The sequence below is a fragment of the Hemibagrus wyckioides genome, linkage group LG20 (assembly GCF_019097595.1).
Source record: "Hemibagrus wyckioides isolate EC202008001 linkage group LG20, SWU_Hwy_1.0, whole genome shotgun sequence".
In the NCBI taxonomy this organism is placed as follows: Eukaryota; Metazoa; Chordata; class Actinopteri; order Siluriformes; family Bagridae; genus Hemibagrus; species Hemibagrus wyckioides.
This window is the reverse complement of record NC_080729.1, coordinates 9,244,483-9,264,836: the sequence shown is the minus strand read 5'-3', so window position 1 is coordinate 9,264,836 and position 20,354 is coordinate 9,244,483. Positions and strand designations below refer to the sequence as shown.

The following is a 20,354-nucleotide window of genomic DNA, read 5'->3' as shown; positions in this document are numbered from 1 at the left end:
AATGATCAAAAAGGCTTACTTAAAAACAAAATAATAATAAAAACCATCCAAATTTTGTCCCAATCTTCACCAGCTTTATCTCGTATCTTATTATTATATATTTCATTTAATTATGGCCCGAGCACCGAAGGAGCAAGGCCAGAGGCCTTGCACCGTAGGTGCGGAAGCCCTCTTGTTTTCGTTGGAATTTATGTTTTATTTTTTATTTTATTTTTTTTCAACCTTTCGGGGCATTTTGGACCCCTTAACATGCTCAAAAACTCTTGAAAATCAGCAGACAGGTTGGAATCTGCGGCCATTAGGACGTCACCGTGGCTCGGCCCTGGGCGTGGCACACACCCGTTACAGCGCCCCCTGGAAAATCTTGCTGCCTAGCTAAAACCCAGGCTAAAATGAGGTGAAGACATTGATACAACCGCCACCAAGCCCAGGCTAAAATGATCTCAAGATATTGATAATGCAAAATTGCGAAGGGATTTTTGATATCTCAAACGGTTCAGCTGTGAGAAGCCCTTAAACTTATGGCGAATAAAACGAAACAGGAAGTGGCTTATAACTTCTGTGTACGTTAAGTGATCTACATGAAACCTTAGGATTATGTTAAGCATTGAAAGCAGATCACACTGATATGACAACTGTGAGTCTCGGTCATAGCGCCACCAACTGTCAGCAGGAAGTGTGTCACTTTTTGAAATCTCTAATATTTTCTCCCTTACTTTCACCTGATTTGGTTCAAAATCAGTCAGAATAATGACAAGACATGGCTGATGTGAAACTGTGAAGGAATTTTTGATACCTTGAATCGTGTTACTATGGTGACGATTTACATGAGAACATAATAGAAGAAAATGAATCTTCTCATATCTTACGAGTGGAAAGGCCTAATGTTCCAAAATATTTCCCATAGAGAGTGTACATGTTTCTGAGAGAGGCCAGTGTGGCTGGTCACCGGGCGTGGCACAGGGCTGTCACAGCGCCCCCTGGAACTTTGTCAGAAATATAGCTGCACAGCTCATATTCACTTGGACGTATATGCATGAGAGCCGGTATACATTTAGATCTCATTGAGCTAAATGACATTCATCCACCTGTCATGGGATCTGCTTAACAGGAAGTCAGTTATTTTGGGATGTTTGAAAAACGCACCCAATGGAATTTGATATTCTCCTCCTAGGGGATTTGTATGATTTTGACCAAACAGGGTCCAATATGATCTGAAGACATTGAGGATCTAAAGTTGATGAGGGATTTCAGACGGTTCAGCCGTGAGGAGCCCTTAAACTTCCCTTAAAAGCCCTTAAAAGGAAACAGGAAGTGGCTAATAACTTCAGTGTATATTGTGTGATGTACATCAAACCTCAATTTTATGTTAAGAGAAGAAAGCTGATCACACGGACATGACTACTGTCAGTGTCAGTCATAGCGCCACCAACTGGCAACAGGAAGTGTGTCACTTTTAGAAATCTCTAATGTTTTCCCTTACTTTCATCTGATTTGGTTGCAAATCAGTCAGAATAATGTCAGGACATGGCTGATTTGAAACTGTGAAGGAATTTGTGATATTTTGAATGATGTTGCTATTGTGAGGACATAATAGAAAAATATTAATGTTCTTATATCTCAACAGCGGAAAGCCCTAATGTTTTCAAAAATTTTAAATAGAATGAACAACTGGTTGTGAGTGATTCTGCTTAGTTTCATGATTTTGTGATGCTCAAACGGCTCACAACAAATTTTTACATTTATCAGTACATTGACTAGTCCATTTTCACCTGACTCCTGCAGTACTAGACTATGTCTACTAGAGGCTCTTATCCCGTTATTTTAATTTTTTTTACAGTATTGCTCCATTTTCACAATTCATATATACAGAGTCAACCAAAAAATGTATATACACTTCAGGAAAAGAAAAATAGTATGATGTAAATAATATTAATAATATTATGATAATATCATCATATAAATCAATCTATAACGTATAGCAATAAATTTAGTAATACAATATTTATACAAATTTTTGTATAAAAAAAATTTAATTAAATTAAATTAAATTAAATTAAATCCTGAAATGTGTATACATTGCATACAAATGTATACATGTGTATACATTTTTCTGAGTGACTCTCTCTCTCTCTCTCTCTCTCCATATATATATATATATATATATATATATATATATATATATATATATATATATATATATATATATATATATATATATATATATATATATATATATATATATATATATATATATATATAATGTAAACTGATATAGTAATATAGTTTAGAGGGAGAGTCATTGTCCCTTTGGACATCACTGGACATATATGATATATTTCATTATTTCATTTCATATGATATATTTCATTTCACCCAAACTGTCCCTTTTGTCCTTATATAGTTTAGAAGGAAAGTCAGTTTTTGTTTTGCCATCAGTGGACTTTGCTGTGATCACTTTCAGTACACCTGAATTGTCACTCTAGTCCTTTTGGTATTTCCCCTTTTAATGCATGTACCCACTGTGCTCACTGTGTCTGGTGTGCCTGGGCGGCGATGGCACCATGTAGTGATGGCCCATAGTGCAAGGGCCCGTCATTGCTGCTTGCAGCTATATTTTTATATTTGTATTTTTTAAGAAACATGAAAGAATACATTAAATATAAGGGTGTTACGAATGGAAAAGTCCATTCTCTTTCAGCCCATATCTGGTTTAGGTTTTGATATGAATATTTTGAGCACTAAACAGATAGAAATACAGATAAAGGCATTGTGTTACACTATAAATAAGCAACTGAACTGTTTTAGACTAATACAAGTGCTTTATTTATCTTACATGTTAACATGGTTTTGTGTAGCTAAGTCCAGAAAAACTGTTTCATTATCATTTACACCGTAGCCTTTGTAGCATTGTAATGATCATTATTATTATTGAGCTTATGATGATGAATGAGTTTTATTTGTTTTTGCTTTTCTTGTTTGAAAAACAAAACGACTAAATACAAAAAAAGGACACAAATTTTAGAGAAGACTAAAATTTGGGTTCTTTAGTAATGAAATACATGTAGAGTGGTTTTACTATGGGAATTTTTTGTCCCATAGTTTTCTATGGTATCAGTTTTCGCACACACACACACGCACACACATGCGTGCGTCAGGAAACGGTCAGGAAAACCGTTTCTGCATGACTGCTTTGACCTCACAGGGCCTGATGGATGAAGCAGTGGTGGCATTGGTCAGTGGGACTGTCAATCACAGTGGAAGGTGGGAATAAGGAGGTGTGGCATATGTGTACAAATGTGTTCCAGGTGCACAGGTGTGTGTCAGTCTGGTCAGTACAGAGTTTGAGCTTGTAGGATAAGCGTTCAAAGACATTTGCTGTGTCGTTCGCGGGAGAGGTCAGAGGTCATCATGAGGAGGTACAGGCAGGTGCCGCGTTCGGATGCAGATGGAACCTTCAGATACAGAAGTACTAGGGACAGGACCACCTTCTTCTCCACACTGGGTACTCCGTGTGTGTGTGTGTGTGTGTGTGTGTAATTGCTGCCTAAAAGTGTGTGATGTTTAATTGTTGATTCAAATTCTTGGATTTCTCCTAGACAAAACTGTTTATAGTCAGAATACACAGATGTAGACTTGGGCTGTGTGTGTGTGTGTGTGTGTATTGAGGTAATCCTGCATAAATAGGATAAAAGCATATCTCTGTATGAATAGTACTATAAATAATGCAATGCACATTCTCTCTCTCTCTCTCTCTCTCTCTCTCTCTCTCTCAATCTCCTTCTCTCTTTCAACCTCTCAATGAGGGTATCATATGCTTGATAATGATCAACCTTATTTCCACTTCTCATCTTACAATACCACACACACACACACACACACACAAACACACACAGCCCATGTGGAAATGCTGAAATGGGATTTTGTGTGGCTATTGCAGTTACATTAACATATGCCTCAATTGACCTGCGCTATTAATACAATGTCATCTGCTCATGTGTATCATAAAAAAAAGGCCGTAAATCCGCTTTCACACAAAGTTAGTGCAGGTGGCATGTGACTAGAGGGTCTGCGATATTTGAAATATTTAGATTATTGTCAAATCCTGGTTCAAGTTCATGAATCCCTGGATTCAGGTATTTGCATGTTGTAGCTTTGTGCCATGTCAGAGTTTCACATTCCAACAGTGTAATAGTCTCAGCGATGGAAACGAAATTGTTCATGTCATCTTAGTGTAGAAGTGAAGCTGCTCTGGCACGCTGTTCCCAATCACCTCTCCCTACACCTCAGCAAGTGAACTAGAGACTGCACCACAGACCATTGTTTATGCATATGTCATTCAAATGGTCTCTTCCTGGTGCTTCCTGGCCAGACTGACTAATGGAAAAAAGCAAGACTCTGGAAGTCTGGTCTGTGAGATTAAAACTGTCATACCAAATGGTGTGTGTGTGTGATGCATCATTTGTGTGTGTTTAGTGAGGGAGAGAGATGTGTTAAATATGAGAGGAGCCTGGTGGCTAGTTGGATACTCTCAGATTTCTTCTTTTCTCTTAATTATTAATTAATCATTCAACACACACACACACACACACACACAAACCTGACGAACTCTTATCAATCTTGTCACTAGTGCTAGTTATTTGTCCAAATAAGCAGTCATAATTTTTATTCATGTATGTGATTGTTATTTAGTTTCAGTATCAGTCTTCTGACAATTTAAAAGCTTGTTACTGATGAAACTCGGTCTTTCAGTCCCAGATAATCCCACACATATGCCGAGACCTTGCGAGAAGTCCCAAAGTGGCACAGTATTTGCTATAAATACCACAGTCTTACAGCCATCTTTCCATGTTGCCATGTTCTGAAGAATCGACACACTGTAGGATTAAACAGAAGAGCGGTCAGAGATGAAGGGGCAGTCTGAAAACTACCATAAACCACATACCGGGCATAACAGTGAACGTTTTACAGGCTCACCTTCATGGTGCACTGCTAGGTTAATGGGTTTTACAAAAATCAGTTGATATTTTTTTCCTGGGTTCAACTCTTTGGTCAACTCTGAGTCATCTGACCATGCATGCATGCACAGTACACTTTTTTATTTTTTAGAGCAAACAGTTCTCCAAATCTTTTTACTAAGTGATTGTGAGCAAAAAGAGTTTTCAGAGACATCTATTTCAGTTCAGTATCTAGCTGAGGGTCATGAAAAGGGGACTTAATGCGGGTGTTTTAATGCTAACGCTAGTGAAATGTTTATAAACCCCCCAGAGTGATGCCATCTACAATGCTGTAACATGCTGTTTTATAGTGTTTTGGGAATTGGGCAATGCACTGGTTCCAGTCAAGTCGAGCACTTTTTCCACAAGAAAGGCACATTGTCTTCTATTTTTAATTAATTAATTGATTTATTGATTTAATTGGCATTCCGGATCCAGTTGTGGGTCAAGCGCAAGCTTCTCCTGTGGCTGCCGTTAACATGTCTAAGATTTTAAACAGGAGCTGGTACAACACACAGCGATCTGACTTATTCTGGTTTGCAGGCGTAACAATGTCAGCCATGGGTTTTGTGACAAGATGGCTAGAATCAATCTGAATCGAGCTTCCCACTGATTAACTTGTGTGGCTTTGTTCAGCATTAAGGACTTCTCAGTGAGAATAAGAACTTCACTGTGTAGTGTGTCCCAAATGGCTTGCTTCTTGGTGAGGGCCCATATGAGCCAGAAGTATCCTAATCCTTCTGGACACCAGAGTGGAAAAAGTCACTTGCATAAATCTCACAAATACCATGGCACTACAGAAAGTGTAACAAAGACAGCTGACAGCTTGAGAGACCACGGGGTTAATCTTAGGAGAATAAACGTCATGCATCAGTGACAACTTTGTTGGGGTTGTATAGTAATGAGGCTCTGAACCTCAAGATAGTTGGGGATCAGTGATACTGTCTTCAAGGCTCACTGATCTGATGTAGTTGCTGTCCACATTTGTAAAGCATCCCGTCATGCAAGTCACTTACAATTGTGAATCTGAATATGCAGTCAGGGCAGAAGATGGAGACAGATAGGACCTAATTCTGATCCTGATTCTCCACCTTGCTTGCTTTTCTTTGTGAAGCTCTTTAGGCAACATTTCCAATAGACACTTGTATTTGTGAATAAGCAATTTCTTAGTGTTTAAGGGACCCTTAGTGTTTGCATTTTGTTGTGAGAGCAGATTTGTGTACAAGGTTCCCTGCATATCTGAGCACATTGCCTGTAACTGACTTTTTCCATCTCAGTCAAAAGTTATATACAAAAAAGCTGGTCTCTCTCTCTCTCTCTCTCTCTCTCTCTCTCTCTCTTTCTCTTACACACACACACACACTCTTACACTTAAAAAAAAAAAAAAAAGTATGCTTGCCATTACTGATGAATATAATTCTTCTTCTCTCTTCGCTGTATCCTCTCTCCTCTCTTCCTTCATTAATTGGTTAACAGATTAGCATTTTATTCAAGAAAACAATCCAATCCAATTAAAGCAGTATATAAGGTATCTTAAAATAGTTATACACATTCACCTGAGTTTTTTTTTTCTATACAAACTAAAGCGTATATCTGTATCGGTACAGTACATGTGCTGAGCTTGCTTTGAGGTGCAGGTAATCCAGACTGGTATGAAGTTCAGGGTCTGAATAATACGTCATGGTTGTCACATGGCTTCATGTACACTGAAAGCTGTCTCTTGCTACAGGTGTGTGTGGATGTTGTGGGCGGTGTCGTCCCCGATACAAGCGCCTGGTGGATAACATTTTCCCGGAGGACCCTAAGGTACACACATACATGCACACACACATACACACACAGAGTTCAAAATCATATATAACAATTATTTATGCCTCAAAAAATCATATATAACAATTATTTATGCCTCAAAAAAATCATATATAACAATTATTTATGCCTCTAAAAGTATTTAACTTTATGTAGGTTTATGAGATGAGCTCTCATCATCATATTAAAATTCAGAGTGTTTTTTAAGGCGAGTCATTTCCCAACAGTTAATACACCAGGACTGAAAGATATGTCCCCTCCTTTACTGCCTAAATAATCCACAGGACTTCTCATGTCCTGTAAATTATGTGGGACTCTTGGATTATATATTATATGGAAAAATCACCAGTAAATACGAGGGCTGAAGTTAGGAAGAGAAGCTCATTCTGTGATGAGGATTTTGTACAAACTACTTTGTACATAGTTCTGGCAGTAAGTATAAGTATCTAACTATATAAAATGTTGGTAACAAACATTCTAGTACCAAAAGTTCTGATAATAAAATTAGTGACAATTCTTTTGTGGATTAAAGGAGACCATTTGTATTGCTTTGTGATGTTACTGAAACCATTGTTTATGAAGTGGCAGGCTTACTTTTCTTTGCATTTTTGGTGCAGGATGAATTCACAGAGAAATAAATAACTCAGAATAAAATAACACTCAGCTGATCCAAAGCCATCTGTCCACGACTGATTAGGATGACTTTATAATGGCTGCTGTGAAGCAGATGGGAGAGATTGAACTGCCAATTGTTCAGTTATAATTAGAAGAGTTACAGTTTTGAAATTCGGTAAGAAATGAAGCAATTGTCTATTCTTTTATGCTGTTTCAGCGGCTGGTCCTGTCGTGCAAACCTACATTCCGGCTAAAGTCAAGCTAGCTGTAGGCCGTATAGATTTTGCTTATAGCTCACTTACTCTAGTTAGATAAAACCTAAACAAAGTCAGTGGCACCAGATGTCTTTAGATCTTTAGAATTAGATCAATGATCCAAAATTACAAGACAAACACAGATGTTTGTTTTGTTTTGGCCTTAAACAAATTGTGGCACAGGCCCGAGATGAAATATATGATGATTAACTGTCTTTTGACTTTATGCCATTATTAAAATATGGGCATAATGTAGTCTAATAACACACGTGTATCTTATTAACAGCAGCCAATTATTATTAATTGAGAGAAATGTGGCATTGTTGGGAAACTCAGTGGATTTCCCTGAATTCTGGAAAAGTCTGGTTTTGACCAAAATGTAATATTGGGGTCAGTAATATTTGACATTTATCCTTTATGCTTTATAAACCAGCCACTGAGGGGTTGAATCTCAGTGCCAGTCCCAAGCCTGGATAAATGTGGGGTTAAAAAAATAAAATAAAATGAATAATAATAATAATTAAAAAATGCATCAGGAAGGTCATCCAGCAGCAAACCTGTGCCGAAACCTGTGCCAAAAAAGAGGAAGCAACCAAAGGGCATCATCAACAACTTTAAGAAAGCATGAAGTATATTTTAGCAAAACAGGAAATAATTTGATTAGCTTCGTTATTACTTTCAGCTCACAAAGATCACGTTCGGAAAGGAGACAGTTTATTAAACATGGAGCTGAATGCAGTCTCTCTGTCTAAAAGCTCACTGTGCTTTTGTCAAGCAGTGAGTGTCATCATCTGACAGTTCTTATGGAGTAGCTGCATAGATCTGACCATGAGCCCAGTCAGTTCAGTTTGTAATCAGGTCCTGATGTCCGACGCACATGAAAAGAGCACTCATGGATTCTGTTCAGATGATGTCAGAGTACGCTTTAAGAGATTAGGAAATTATATAATAATTGTCAAAGGTGTGTATTGGAGGATTTAGGTTTTTCCATTGAATTTAACTTCATTAAAAATGTTTTTCCTCAATATTTCCAGTCCAAGTTTTCATTACCGCAGATTTACAGACACACACACACACAGGCAGACACATGCACACACAACCACTTCCTTTCACTTGAGCACACCTTTTACAGTATGAATGATATGGGACATGCTGCTTACACTACGCTAATGCGCACTTTCACACCTTCACCCGATTGCTCATGGGAGTGACATGTAGAGTTGGTCAGAGGTTCATTAATTAAATTAGCAGCTGCAGAGCTGTGGGATGGAAGTGCTCTGGGGTGATGTGGGTAAACGCTGCTCTAGCTGATTTACACCAACAGGCCTGGTAGCTACTGCTACAGTGAGAATGACTCATCTCCTTAGTGGACATCCCACAGCTTAAAGGCATGCTTTAGCCAAAGAAAACAAAGCACATATTGATGCATCTTTTTTTAACCTGGGGAGTAGCCTTTACCAAAAATAAAAACTTGCTGTGGTTTCTAGAATAAGATTTCCCTAGTTAGAAAATGGAGATCCTCTGTCTTTGTATGATTTAAGGCAGACACCTGTGCTACACTGTTGTTATGTTTATTGTTTTACACACTTCCCTGGTTAGCAGTGTGGACTGTTACCACAGCAAGGATTCTCAGTATTTACAGTATTTACTTACATACATATGCTCCAGACCCTTTATCTGCAAAAACCAAAAAAGGCTGAGAGCTGTAACACTGTGCAAAAAAAACCATTATGACAATATTACATGACCAACAACATATCAAATGCTAGGTTTATGCCTGAATTTCTTGTGATACCTCTTCGTTTTACCTTCACTCACTTACTTTGCTTTAACTCTGTGCTTTTTCTCCTCTTCCCTTTTTTTTTCTTTTAAGGATGGATTGGTGAAGTCAGACATGGAGAAGTTGACATTCTTTGCTGTGTCTGCTCCGGAGAAGCTTGACCGTATAGGAGAGTATCTTGCCGAACGCCTCAGCAGGGACGTGGTCAGACACCGCTATGGGTGCGACACATAGACACACACACGTGCATGCAAAATCAGTATATACTGTGCTGTTATACACTGTTTATGGAGCTTTATGACTAAGTTTGTGAGTGTGTATGTGTAGGTATGTGGTGATTGCAATGGAAGCGCTGGATCAGTTGCTGATGGCATGTCACTCACAGAGCATTAAACCCTTTGTGGAGAGCTTTTTGCACATGGTGGCCAAGTTGCTGGAATCCAAGGAACCAGACCTGCAAGTGCTGGGGACCAACTCTGTAAGTGTTAAGATGTGGTGTTTGAGCTAAAAGTATCAAGAGAAGAGAATCTATTTAAACAGAATTATAACTACAATTTACTGCGCTTTCTAGAATGAAATTCCCAGTTTGAAAATGGGAACCATTTGCTTGCTGACCTGTGTTGGAGGTGGTAATTAATTTGTACAAAGTAGGTCATATACCTGAAATATATAAATCTAAATACTATTATTCTTATTATCCTGTACATCATTGGCTAGCACTCAGCATCAGTCGATCACAGTAGGGATTCTCAATGGTTGATTAATGCACACAGGTATTTTAGCACCAGGATGTTAATCAGCAAAAAACCGTCAACACTGAAAACTCCTTCATTTGAATCGCTGATTAGTGTCAAGCTTAAGTAAAGTAACATTAATTAAATAAATATTAATCAGAGCAGTAACAAAATTGTAGTTATTGCTTCCAATTTTGCAGACACAGAGAACAGTGATGTTTAAAGCCACACAATTGGCCTGTGGGTTGGAAGAGAAATGTCTTTGTGGAAAAAAAAAAATAATGAGCCTGAAATTCATCCTGAGTCAAGACTCAAGTATTTTAGATATTGTGTTAAAGAGAATCTCCAGTCATGGACTGATTGTATATATCACAGCTAGCTAAAAAATGTGCCTTGTGTTCCCGAACATGGCCACATAACTAACGTGGTTGTGTGACAAACAGGAAGGCAGCTATTGAAGAAAAAAATATTTCAGGCACTTGATCTTGCTTGACCCTGTTTGGATCGATTCCAAAATCTAATCTGCTGGTTCCAATGATAATTCCACATAAATCCTACAAACATTCAACCACTCCATCCTGAGATATTGCTCTCACGATAATCTCCAATGGATGGATATAAAAGGCACTCTGAGTAGAGACCGGGAGAGATAGGGAGAGGCATCGCGAGACAAAAAGAGGCAGATCATTCTACATTAATGCCCTTCACCTTCAGCAAGTGTTTTCTTGGTCAGACTTAGTTAAGATGGATCTAAAATAGTGCTCCTAGATGGGGAAACAAGCTGCATAATTTAACGGTGAATGGAAGGTTGAGAGAGAGAGAGAGAGAGAGAGAGAGAGTAAAAGAGGTGGGGGGGGAGGCTAGAGATAGAGCTGCTGTAAAGTGCTATACAAATGAAACAGCAGAAAGGAAAGAAGCAGAGGAAAGAACGGAAGGACTAAAGGTATTAGGTGGGTGGATGGTGTGAAATGCGCCACTGTGAGAATTCTGAAGCACTGATGTGTTTACCCTTTCCTTCTTTCTGAGAAGTTCTACACTTTAGAGCTTTTTGATCCTCCAGTTTTTCTACAGTAATGACAGAAGAGCTTGGAGACATTTTCTCTCAGGGTCATTTGGAAAATTAAAGGAAATCTAAAGGCTGCAATCTGAGTAAAGGAAAACATATCAATTATAAATAAACATCATCAATTATAAATGGCATTCTAAATAGAACTGGGTGGAAAATAAAATCTCAAGCGGTAGCTCTTGGAGGTCCAGTCCTTAAAGCAGGGTGTATAAGTTATCTTGAGTCAAGATTTTTTTCCAAGCAAATACAGATTAGACAGAATTGTGGTAAAATGACGGGTTGAATGAAGCGAAGCCGTTTTAAGTATTAGATAAACTGATCATATGTTTCATCAGTGACGTGAACTGACTGTTGGTCGACCTCTGAAAAATATCTATGAATATAATATATAATACAGAAATATTTATTAAATGTCAGTCAAATTATATCCCAGTGTCTAGATGTGTCTGGTGGAATATCATTTAGTGTATATTAGTGAATAATTCTTTATAGAGAGTTGATGTAAATTGCATGACTTTACTAATTTGCAGAAGAAATTCCTTCAGGGTTAGCAGTTTCAGTGGCATGTTTTAATAATAAACTGATCGTGTCATTTTAGTTTTAGTTGCCCGTACAGCTTCGAGTTTAATATATGTATTCATAAATGTATTAAAATATATCGTCAGTATCATCTCTGCACCTCTGCCCTCTCTAATCATTTGTGTGAATGAAGGCTTCAGATTGCTTTAATATTTTTTTCATATACAGTATTATTCAAAATAAACAGCTTTAGAGTGATGTAAAAAAAAAAATGTAACATGCAGTACTGTAATAATAAAGTTATCAGACAAAAAACATTTAAAAGAAAATATTACAGCAGTGTTGTTATTGTGAGATGTAATACACACACACACACACACACACACACACAGACAGACACAGACAGACAGAGCAAAGCCTTTTAGCAACAGAGACAGCATGAAGGAATAAAGAATCTTGGGAATTCATGAATTTCTAAGCACACATCCTCACACAACCTCACACACTCTTGTGAATCACATGTTGGCTCTGCTGTGAGATCTCACCTCTTCTCTGTCTGCTAGAAAGAATTTCCTCTCACTAATCACTTCTTTTCTTTTCTTTTTTTTTCTTATCCTCTCTGTGTGTATGTGTGAGCTGGAATGTGTTGAGTTTTAATTGTTTGTGTTTTTTGGTTTGTTTGTTTTTTTGCCACAGTTTGTGAAGTTTGCGAACATTGAGGAGGACACGCCTTCGTATCATCGGCGTTACGATTTCTTCGTCTCTCAGTTCAGTGCCATGTGCCACTCCACGCACGAAGACCCTGAGACACGTACCAGGTTCGTGTGTGCGTGTACGGTGTGTGTATGGTGTATATTGTGTGTATGTGGTTTGGTATGCAAGGAAATACCTCTCCTAGCATCATTTTGAGGTTTTCTGGTTCATTTTATTTTCAGGAAGCACATGTGGAAATTTGGCTTTGAAGTGAATGCCAAACGCAACCTGTTTGTCTAATGGTGTCTGTATTTGTGTGTGTGTGTGTGTGTGTGTTTGTGTGTGTGTAGGATTCGTGTAGCAGGTATCAAAGGGCTGCAGGGAGTCGTAAGGAAGACGGTGAATGATGAATTGCAGGCAATCATCTGGGAACCTCAACACATGGACAAACTTATTCCCTCCATGCTTTTCAACATGCAGGACAATGACGACTTAGATAGGTACACACACACGCGCACGCACACACACACACTAGAGGTGTGCAGTGGGTTTCTGATTTTACAAGACCCCAAAAAAATTGCATTTAGTAATGGCTGGGCTTGTTAAGGAATGTCTGAGGGTCAAAAACTTAGATTTTAGGGAAAAGTAACTTAGATTGTCCTGGGTCTTGGTGTCAGAACACAGTGCATCTCAGTGCATGGATAAATGTGGAACATAAAATGATCTTTCCAACTCTAATTAATATACTTTAACAGATAGTGAGTTTTTCTTATGGGTTCAGTGTGCTTTAGCTAGGAAATTAATTGCTAACTAATTAACATTTTTAAGGTACACTTCCCAAAGCATTTTATTAGGAAGACCTGTACATCCACTCATTCATGCACTAATCAGCTGGCAGCAATGTAATGCATGTAATATTGCAGATTCCTCCAGCAACTTCGAGTTCACATCAACCATCAGATCAATTCAGTGATTCAGTGATTTTAACTGTGGCTGGTACCAGACAGTTCGGTTTAATTATTTCTATAAAGCATCATAATTGAGTAGCAGTTCTGTGGATGGCAGTACCTTTTTATTAGTTTAATGGAGAATCGCCAGTCTGATTCCAGCTGATAGAAGGGCTACAGATAACCACTCTGTACAACAGTGGTGAACAGAAAAGCATTTCAGAGTGCACAACATGTCAAATCTTGAAGCAGATTGGCTACAAGAGCAGAAGATCATATCGGGTTCCTCTTCTGTCAACAAAGAACAGAAAGCTAAGGCTGCAGTGGGTAGAGGTTCAGCAAAACTGGACAGCTGAAGACTGGAAAACATGGCCTGGTCTGATGAATCCTGATTTCAGAATATTTTGCCTACAACATGAATCCATGGACCCAACCTGCCTTCTGACAACAGTCTAGGTAGTGTGATGGTGTGGGGAATGTTTTCTTGACACACTTTGGATTTGTTAATACCAATTTATCTTTTTTTCTGCGAATTAAAGAGAGGCTGCAATATTAGTGTAGTCTTCTTAATAAAGTGCACAGTATGTGTATGTTGCAGATTTAGATTATAATATGTGACAAGTTGGAGTAGAGTCATATCGACTGCATTACATAAAGTTTCAAGTGAATGATTCTCCTCAGATGATGCCGCAGCAAAAACATCTCAGCTGAAGCAGCTTTTTTCTTTTTTTAATTTTTTATTGGTTAAAAATAAAACGGACACATTCACATGTTCACAGCAAACTTGCCTGCAAAAGACTTGAGTCACACTTCATTCACATGTTGAGTGACTCGTGACTTGACTCAGACTCCAGACTGAAGACTCGTGAAATGACTGGTCTGTATACAAACAAAAAAAATGAATAAATTAGGACCACCAACATGTTGCAATAAATGAACAAATTTACTCGATTCTGATCTTCCACTTCCAACCAGGACTGAATTTGTTGGGTGTTTTGGTTTGTTTCATAAAGTGGGATAAGAGGCATATGCAGTGAATGCAACATTATAAGAAAGCACATTGCATAACATAGCAGTTTACTAAATCAATAGTACAAGCCATAGTTTACATTTAAATGGTTACTACACTTACAACAGGCTGTCAGTGAGTCTGTACACAGTGCTCAACCCGGCTGTGGCATCTTAAAGATACTATTTTAGTTTCTTATAGAGCAAAAATAAACTAAATATTTGCCCATGTTGGCTAGCTTGGTATCAGGTCTGTTGTCTTTCTAGCCCTGTAGCTAGCACATGAGCTTATGGTACATTTGTATTACATTTTTATTAAATGTGCATGGGCTTGTGAACTTAGAAAGTCTTAGATGTTACGTGTGTTCTGAAGACTAATAATGTCGTCATTAAAACACTAAACGACTAAAACATGCTCAGGTTAATTTACTTCCTGAACCAGTGCAGACCCGAGTACCGGTTGCGTCCGCATTCACAGGAATCACATCACAGTTCCAGCGCAACTGATTTCACACCACCTCCTACAGGCAGCCTCGGGTTCTGTCCCGCTTTGTGCTTCCAGGTCCACATGACAGCTCTCATATTACCAGCGTTTCATGCACAGCATGCTTTGTTTCAGACTAAATGGCTCGTGTGAAAGCCTCCTTAATGTTTCGAAAGACTGACTTCTTAAGGCTTTGAAAAATTCTACAATCTGTGCACAGTTTTATGAGTTTCCTCTCCAGCGCTCCAGTTTCCTCCCACTTTCCATAAAGTTTGTGTTGCCCTTTGAAATAATTGAACGTTTTATTTATTTTTATATATCCATATTTGTATTTTGTGTTGACTGTATAAACTTCCTCTTCTTCAACTTGCAAGACATGAATGAGTCATAGATACACTCACGCAGTCTTTCTAGCTGTGTCTGCACCCACATATATATTCCCTTTTTTAACATCCTGTTTTTCTGAGATGTGACTGATGCTTCGGGAGATCAATGAAAGATCAGTGAAGGTTTAGAAGTAAATTAATTTTAATTGTCTTGATTTCAGATGATTCAGTCAATTGAACTTGGATAGCAATTTAATATTTTCTTTTTTATAAGCATACTGTGGTACGAATACGAGTATTATACAAATATTTATGCTAGCTTCGGTTATAGTCTTCTTACAGGTGTATTACAGGTGTATCGGAGGCCAAAGAGCTCAGATTTGGCAAACCTAGAACAAGTTGAGTAAACCTTCTCATTGTCTGTGTAGTTTTTCCAAAAAACTCATCTTCCTTCACTGTAATCATTACCTTAGAAAGGACGACACAAGAAAGTGTTTATCTCTGGGGTTGCTTGAAAGACCTTTAGGTAAGATTAATCAAAATTCCTCAAGTGTACCCATGTAAACAAAGCTCCGCCCCCAGGATCTGTGTTGCTCTTTAGTGATAACTTTAACACAGACGATCCTGACTTCGCTTTCTCTTTCAACATCCCATTCCAGATTTACTTTCCCTTTGCTGTTATAGTAACCTCATAATACACTTTTATATAACACTTATAAAAAGTGTTTATTCTGGTCTTACTTCATTTTTTGTCATTATTCATTCACATTTTTTAAGCACAGCTTTTTTTTTTCCCCAACGCTCCCTGGAAACATATTGGGTTTTGCTAGGCAACAGTATGATATGGAGGCGGAGTAAAGCACTGTTGTGGGTGTGTTTGTTAAAAAACGAACTTTTGTAAACATAAACAAGCAAACCGTCCCAACCTACACTGTGCTTACCACACAGGCTTTTTCTGCCTCATAATACACCTCTGCCGAGGCCAGAGCTTGAAATTTTTTTAATTCATGTTCTACTTATTTTCCAGGTATTTCATACTATTTATTAATTAATTAATTAATAAATTTAAATTTTTTATTTTATTTTATTTAATAGTTTTAAATTCTTGGTGATAACATTCATGGTTCAGCCAAAAATCAGCAAGTGTCTGAGCTGTAAATAGCCACAGAATTTACTCAAGGATACCAGATTGGTGGCGTGGGTGGTCTGTTCTATTTTTAGACCAAGCTTGGTGGCACGACTTCCAGTGAGGACCTTTGACATGGAATGCTTGGCTTGGGTAGGTTCTTTGTAAGCAACCATACAGCTTCGTATTGATAATATTGGTCATTGATTTGGGTGGCTTAAATGGATTCTCTGCGTTTACGTTATTTCTTGTGGGAAAATTTGCTTTGCAATACAAATTTTCACCTAAGAACTCGCCCCCAGAACTAATTTGTATGACAAGGTTCCACTGTACTGGCACCTCTAAGAAGGTTTGCCTTCTTAAACCTAAAGAAAAGTAGCCTCTCATTCTCCACTGTTTTCTTTTTCCTGAAGTACAAATAAATCTAAAATCATTTTGTCATATATTTTTCGATGGAGAATATCAAGCTGTATGTACGAAAAAATACATCTGGTTGTTGAGTTGACCTTCATAGATCAGATAATGGATATAAAAAGCTATGAAAAGTACCACTCATTTGTATTGAAAGCCTGTTCCTCCAGACCTGAACTGGATGATCCTCACGTGTAGATCTAAGTAATATGGTAATCATGGACTGTTTTCAGATCCTTCTGACTTTGCAAGACATTACAAGAGCTACTCTGCTCTATTTTTATAGACTTGGGATTTTACAATAAATAAATTGTCATTCCAGTTTCACACGCATCATTGCAGTTTTATTCCATCAACTCCTTGTTTCATTCCACTTGAGTGATGTGTGTGTTTGCGATGCACATGGTTAGAATGCTGATGTGTCCCTGATGATGCTTGCATCTGTGTGGCGGTTCAGGGGAATGTGTATGTGTGCAGATTATGAGCTGGGTGGGTGGTTTCGAGGGCATATCGATACTGTTGTTGCTTATGATAAGGGACTGCAAGCTAATCAGGCGTATTGATCTGGCTGTATCGATGATGCACATGTCAGCATCCACATAATCCACCCACCTGTCTGACATTCTCCTTGGCGTGATAGTTCAAGAAAAAGTGGTTGAATTGCTTGTAGGATTTATTTGGATATATTATTGTAACCCACAAATTAGATTTTGGAATGAATCCGAACAGGGTCAAGGTCACAGCAAGTGTCTGAAGTAGATTTTGTTTAACCTTCCTGTTATACAGAGTTGTTATTTACATGTTCCTGGTCAGGTTCTCAAAGCCTGCATTGTGGTTATTTAAGATTTTTTGCCAGATTTTTACCCAATTCATCCATCTGCCCTTCTGTTCATACATTAAAGATAAAGATAGATGAATTGATTGGATTTTGGAATTGATCCTAACAGGGTAGGATTTCCTAAATACATTTACATTTCTGGCATCTGGCAGGTGCCCTTATCCAGAGCGACTTGCAATTTATCTTTGAGCAATTGAGGGTAAGGGCCTTGCTCAGGGGCGCAGCAGTGGCAGCTTGGTGGACCTGGGATTTGAACTCACAACCTTCCGGTCAGTAGTACATAAATATTTTTTTCAATGGGTGCAGTGAGTGCTAGGAGGTTTGGTCTGTTTTATGCTCCACATTGTTGGGGAACCGGTAAAAATTAGCTTTATTCAGCTGCTGTCTGGTTGAGCGAATTTTGGCAGCACAGTCGGAATCAAGTTCTGATCGTGAAAATCTATTTTGGAGATAAACAGGAAACACACATTTTCAGAGGGAGTATATTTCTTAAAATATAGAAATACACAGTACCTCAAAATACCATGAAGTGCAGTAATGGAAACTGGAGGTGTGTCTTTGTGTTTTTGCACTTGTGGCTCTGGTGTCGGCTGCTTAAATGAATCTGATGATAGTAATTGCTTTTTCAGGGGCTAAATGGGAGCTGAAAGCCTTTGACTGTGAGAGAGGGAAATGGAGTAAAAGGACAAAAATAACAGTACTCTCTATCAAAATATTTAAGTCCCACAACCACACGTTTTAGTCCGTGTCTGGTGTTCAAATGGCTTTTTGTAATTTGAGAGATGTTGGATGGCTTTTCTGTATTTAGTGTCTTTCTGATGTTACCTGAAGCTCTTTTGAATGACCTCCTGTTAAATATAGACTGCCGGCTCATGCATTTTGTATTTCACAGCCCGGTCCTTCATTGATCCATGAAGGGTTGTGTGTGCGTGTGTGTGTGTGTGTGTGTTGGACCATTTAATTGTGTAGCTCTGTTCGTGTTGTACATGTGTTTAGATCTGTGTGGGGACCTAATGATTATAGGAACACAGGAAGACATATCAGTTTGACCTTTTGGGAACATTTGCCTGGTTCTTAACACACTTAAACGTGTGGGCAGCAATCAGTCAAACACATCTTGGGGTGTTGTTGACCAACATCGAAGTCCCAAGATGATGCTATACACTCACTGTCCAGTTTATTAGGAACATCACTCCGAGGAACATGCTGTTTCAGACCCTCTGCACACAGGATGTTTTTTGTTTTTTGTACCATGCTGAGTTAACTTTAGAGATTGCTGTGTGTGGAATTTCCCTGGAGAACAGCAGTTTATGAAATACTCGAACCAGCTCTTCTGGTAATCATGCCACGATTAAAGTCACAGAGATCAAATCCTGTAGTTTTAAAAGTGCTTTATAAATAAACTTGATCTGACTTGATGAATGAGCAGGTGTACTTATAAATATAAATTCCTAATAAAGTGGATGGTGAGTATGATACAGACAATAACAAAACACAAACAAAAACAATATGGTTTTATATTTTGTCACTCATTTGTTTACTCCTTAAGACCATCCTGTGCTCATCCCAAGACTCTTATTCATAACATGCTTCTACAGCCATAAGTCTGGTTCCTCTCATAGTTCCTTCCTCATGTGTGGTGTCCATGCCACTGTTGCTTAAGCTTATCAGAGATATAAATTAAATTCTACATACAGATATCTCTGACACTGCTCTGATACAGTCTGATGTTAAAAGTGTTATTCACATACTGAAAACAGCTAATACATATTTTACTTTGTTACAGAATGTGGTTACTATCTACATCTTTCCATATATTTTCCCACATACTATGGTTATCAAACATGAAGGATATTTTGTAGTCAGGAGTTGTTGTATATATTAATCTTTTGTCCATGAATTGTTGCTTTTTACAGATCACAAATTATTACAAAATTACTTCTTAAAATATTTTTTAAAACATGCTTCTACAGCATGTTAAAATATTTTTAAAAAGCCCAAATTATTTGGTGGAGGGATGAAATTAGTTCTTGGGTCTGTAGAGATGTGAGGTCCGTGTTTAGCTCAGATACTCAGTTCCAGTCCTGGAGGGCTGAATTCCAGCATACTTTGGCGTTAGCTCTAACACGCTTACTAAACTTGTTAATTAGTTGGAGAACAAAATCTGAGCACTGCTGCACTCCAGGACTGCTGCTTGATTTAAGAGTTAAAAGGAATGAGTTCTGACTCAGGGGGCAGCACTTGGTGGTAAAGCCTTGTTTCTTTGACCTCCTTAATGGCACCAAGCACAATCCTGCATTTCTTCGAAGCAAAAACATGTAAATGCTGTGACTCATTTTCTTACATGAGCGTTTTCTCTTACTTTTAGTACTATAATAATAGAATAATTCAACATCTTTACATTTCTGCTTTCTCTGTCTCAGGGGCGGAGGAGAGGAGAACCCTGCTTCCCTGGCTGAGAGCTGCTTTCGGGAGTTGCTCGGTCGTGCCGCATATGGAAACATGAACAACGCCGTTCAGCCCGTACTGGTGTAAGTCCAGTTTCCATAGCAGCGTGTGAACTCTATAGAAACACCTCTGTACAAACCCACCATTATGTGATCATTTCAACTGCCTTTGGAAGTCTAGCATTGGCATGAATGATTCATTCAGATGCTTGCAAGTTCTAAAAAATACTTAGATTTTCATCTCAAGTGAACTATAGTAAAAAACAAACAAAAGCACTTTGTAGCGATTGGCATTTTGGA

At 38.2% G+C, this 20,354-nt stretch overlaps 1 protein-coding gene across 3 annotated transcripts in view; it reads left to right on the top strand.

Moving 5' to 3' along the window:
• The window catches only part of efr3a (EFR3 homolog A (S. cerevisiae)), a 63,754-nt gene that overhangs the window by 12,855 nt on the left and 30,545 nt on the right, over window positions 1-20,354 (top strand). For all 3 annotated transcript variants that reach the window (XM_058418328.1, XM_058418330.1, XM_058418329.1), the window contains exons 3-8: window positions 6,727-6,803; window positions 9,549-9,676; window positions 9,783-9,933; window positions 12,471-12,592; window positions 12,818-12,967; window positions 20,031-20,138. In XM_058418328.1, coding sequence (XP_058274311.1) covers window positions 6,727-6,803; window positions 9,549-9,676; window positions 9,783-9,933; window positions 12,471-12,592; window positions 12,818-12,967; window positions 20,031-20,138 — 736 coding nt within the window. The remainder of the gene's footprint in view (window positions 1-6,726; window positions 6,804-9,548; window positions 9,677-9,782; window positions 9,934-12,470; window positions 12,593-12,817; window positions 12,968-20,030; window positions 20,139-20,354) is intronic.